The sequence below is a fragment of the Theobroma umbraticum genome, unplaced genomic scaffold (assembly GCF_002168275.2).
Source record: "Theobroma umbraticum cultivar Fairchild unplaced genomic scaffold, ASM216827v3 scaffold_67.0, whole genome shotgun sequence".
Lineage (NCBI taxonomy): Eukaryota > Viridiplantae > Streptophyta > Magnoliopsida > Malvales > Malvaceae > Theobroma > Theobroma umbraticum.
The window spans coordinates 140,346-142,108 of NW_018397262.1; the positions used below are offsets into that span (position 1 = coordinate 140,346).

The 1,763-nt window shown below is 35.9% G+C and overlaps 1 protein-coding gene across 1 annotated transcript in view; it reads left to right on the forward strand.

The window, feature by feature from the left end:
* Positions 1-544: 544 nt before the first annotated feature.
* Positions 545-1,763, forward strand: part of LOC110419176 (arginase 1, mitochondrial-like) — a 2,838-nt gene continuing 1,619 nt past the window's right edge. The window contains exons 1-3 of the mRNA XM_021432103.2: positions 545-860; positions 992-1,151; positions 1,413-1,546. Coding sequence (XP_021287778.1) covers positions 717-860; positions 992-1,151; positions 1,413-1,546 — 438 coding nt within the window. The 5' untranslated portion in view covers positions 545-716. The remainder of the gene's footprint in view (positions 861-991; positions 1,152-1,412; positions 1,547-1,763) is intronic.

Below are 1,763 nucleotides of genomic sequence, written 5' to 3' on the forward strand. Positions count from 1 at the left end.
CCAACTATCCAGACTACATATTAGCATGGGAAAAAGAAATTTAGCTCATCATCTTTACAGTAAAGTTCAACATTCTCGAAAAATAAATCATGTTTACAACAAAAGGTAGAGAGAAAGAGAACTAGTATGAGAAATAAGTTGCTATGGCTTTTTGGATCTAATCTTCTTTGATTTCTCTTCTTTCTTTTTTTTTTTTGTAGAAAGCTTTGTTTTTTCAAGTTCTCTACCTCCAACCCTTTTTGTGAACCAAAAAGTTCTCTACCAATGCCAAAATTTCTTACTTGTGTAGGGAACATGTATTCTTGACTGGTCAAATTGCCTAATGCAAAGCTACTGCAGTCGAACTACTTCTAAGAACTGGATAAAGTGATAAATATAAAAATTATAATCTTTTCTCTTAGCTTTCCAATGATCCAAAAAACTCAAGTTGATTGGAATTTTATAACTCAATTTATATTTTATCTTATCATATCTTATCTTATCTTATCTTTCTTTCGAGGATTTTAAAAAACTCTATATAACTGAATTATGAGTATTTCTTTCGACTCACTCACTCTCTCTCCCGCCTCTGATCTTCCTTTTCAACGTACAAATGCCACGACTTTTGCTTATTATTATAAACTTTTGAAAGGAGAAGTAATCTTTGCTTGTTTTCTTTCTTTTCTTTTTTTTTCTATTTTAAGAAAACCTCCTATTCTTCGCCTTTCATTGCGAACATGTCTGCCATAGGGCGGAGGAGAGGAATTCATTATTTGCAGAAACTGAGTGCTGCAAATATACCTTCTGATTTGATCGAAAAGGGCCAGAGTCGTGTGATAGATGCTTCTCTCACCCTTATTCGCGAGAAGGCAAAGCTCAAGGTTTTTTTTTTTGTTACACATTTCCATTTCATCATTCAATTCTTTAATTGCTTGTTTTGACATGATTTTGAGCATCAAGTTTTGAAGATTGTTAACTCAGTAATCTGAAGGTTGATAATGGTATTCCCTAGGGTGAGCTTGTGCGTGCTTTAGGAGGTTCTTTAGCATCCACTTCTCTGCTTGGAGTTCCTTTAGGACATAACTCATCGTTTCTTCAAGGACCAGCGTTTGCTCCTCCTCGAATTAGGGAGGCAATGTGGTGTGGCAGCACGAACTCAACCACTGAAGAAGGTAGCTTCTTAATTGCCTTTCATAAGATTTTGCTTATACACACTTTTTTTATTCTCAGAACAGATATTGATATCCCATCTCGATGAGTTAGATGTCATCATATCAGTTAGACCTGAATGTATATGCTTTGTTTCTGACTAACAGTTTCAACTGCTCTGATAATCATTGTAATGGATTTGGCTGACATTTGGAATCTAAATTAAAAGGGTTTCTTGCTCTGAGTTCTTAATAGTGTTGTCAATCCTTTCCTTGGACCTGCAGGGAAGGAGCTAAAGGATCCTCGGGTGCTAACTGATGTTGGTGACCTCTCTGTCCAGGAGATCCGTGATTGTGGCGTAGATGATGATAGATTGATGAATGTCATAAGTGAGTCTGTGAAGTTAGTAATGGAGGAGGTGAGTTCCCGTTTACCTCTTGGCTTCTTTCTTCAGAAATACAATTATGACGAATTATGATGATTATTTTAAGATTGGGCTACTCACATATTTAGATCTTGAATTTATACCCAATTTGAACTGCTGGACTTTGTCTCAGAAAAGAACCTTGGGGTAATCCGTGTGGCTTGAATTAGTTTAATTCATTGTTTTCTTTCTGCTTTCTACTGGTTCGTTG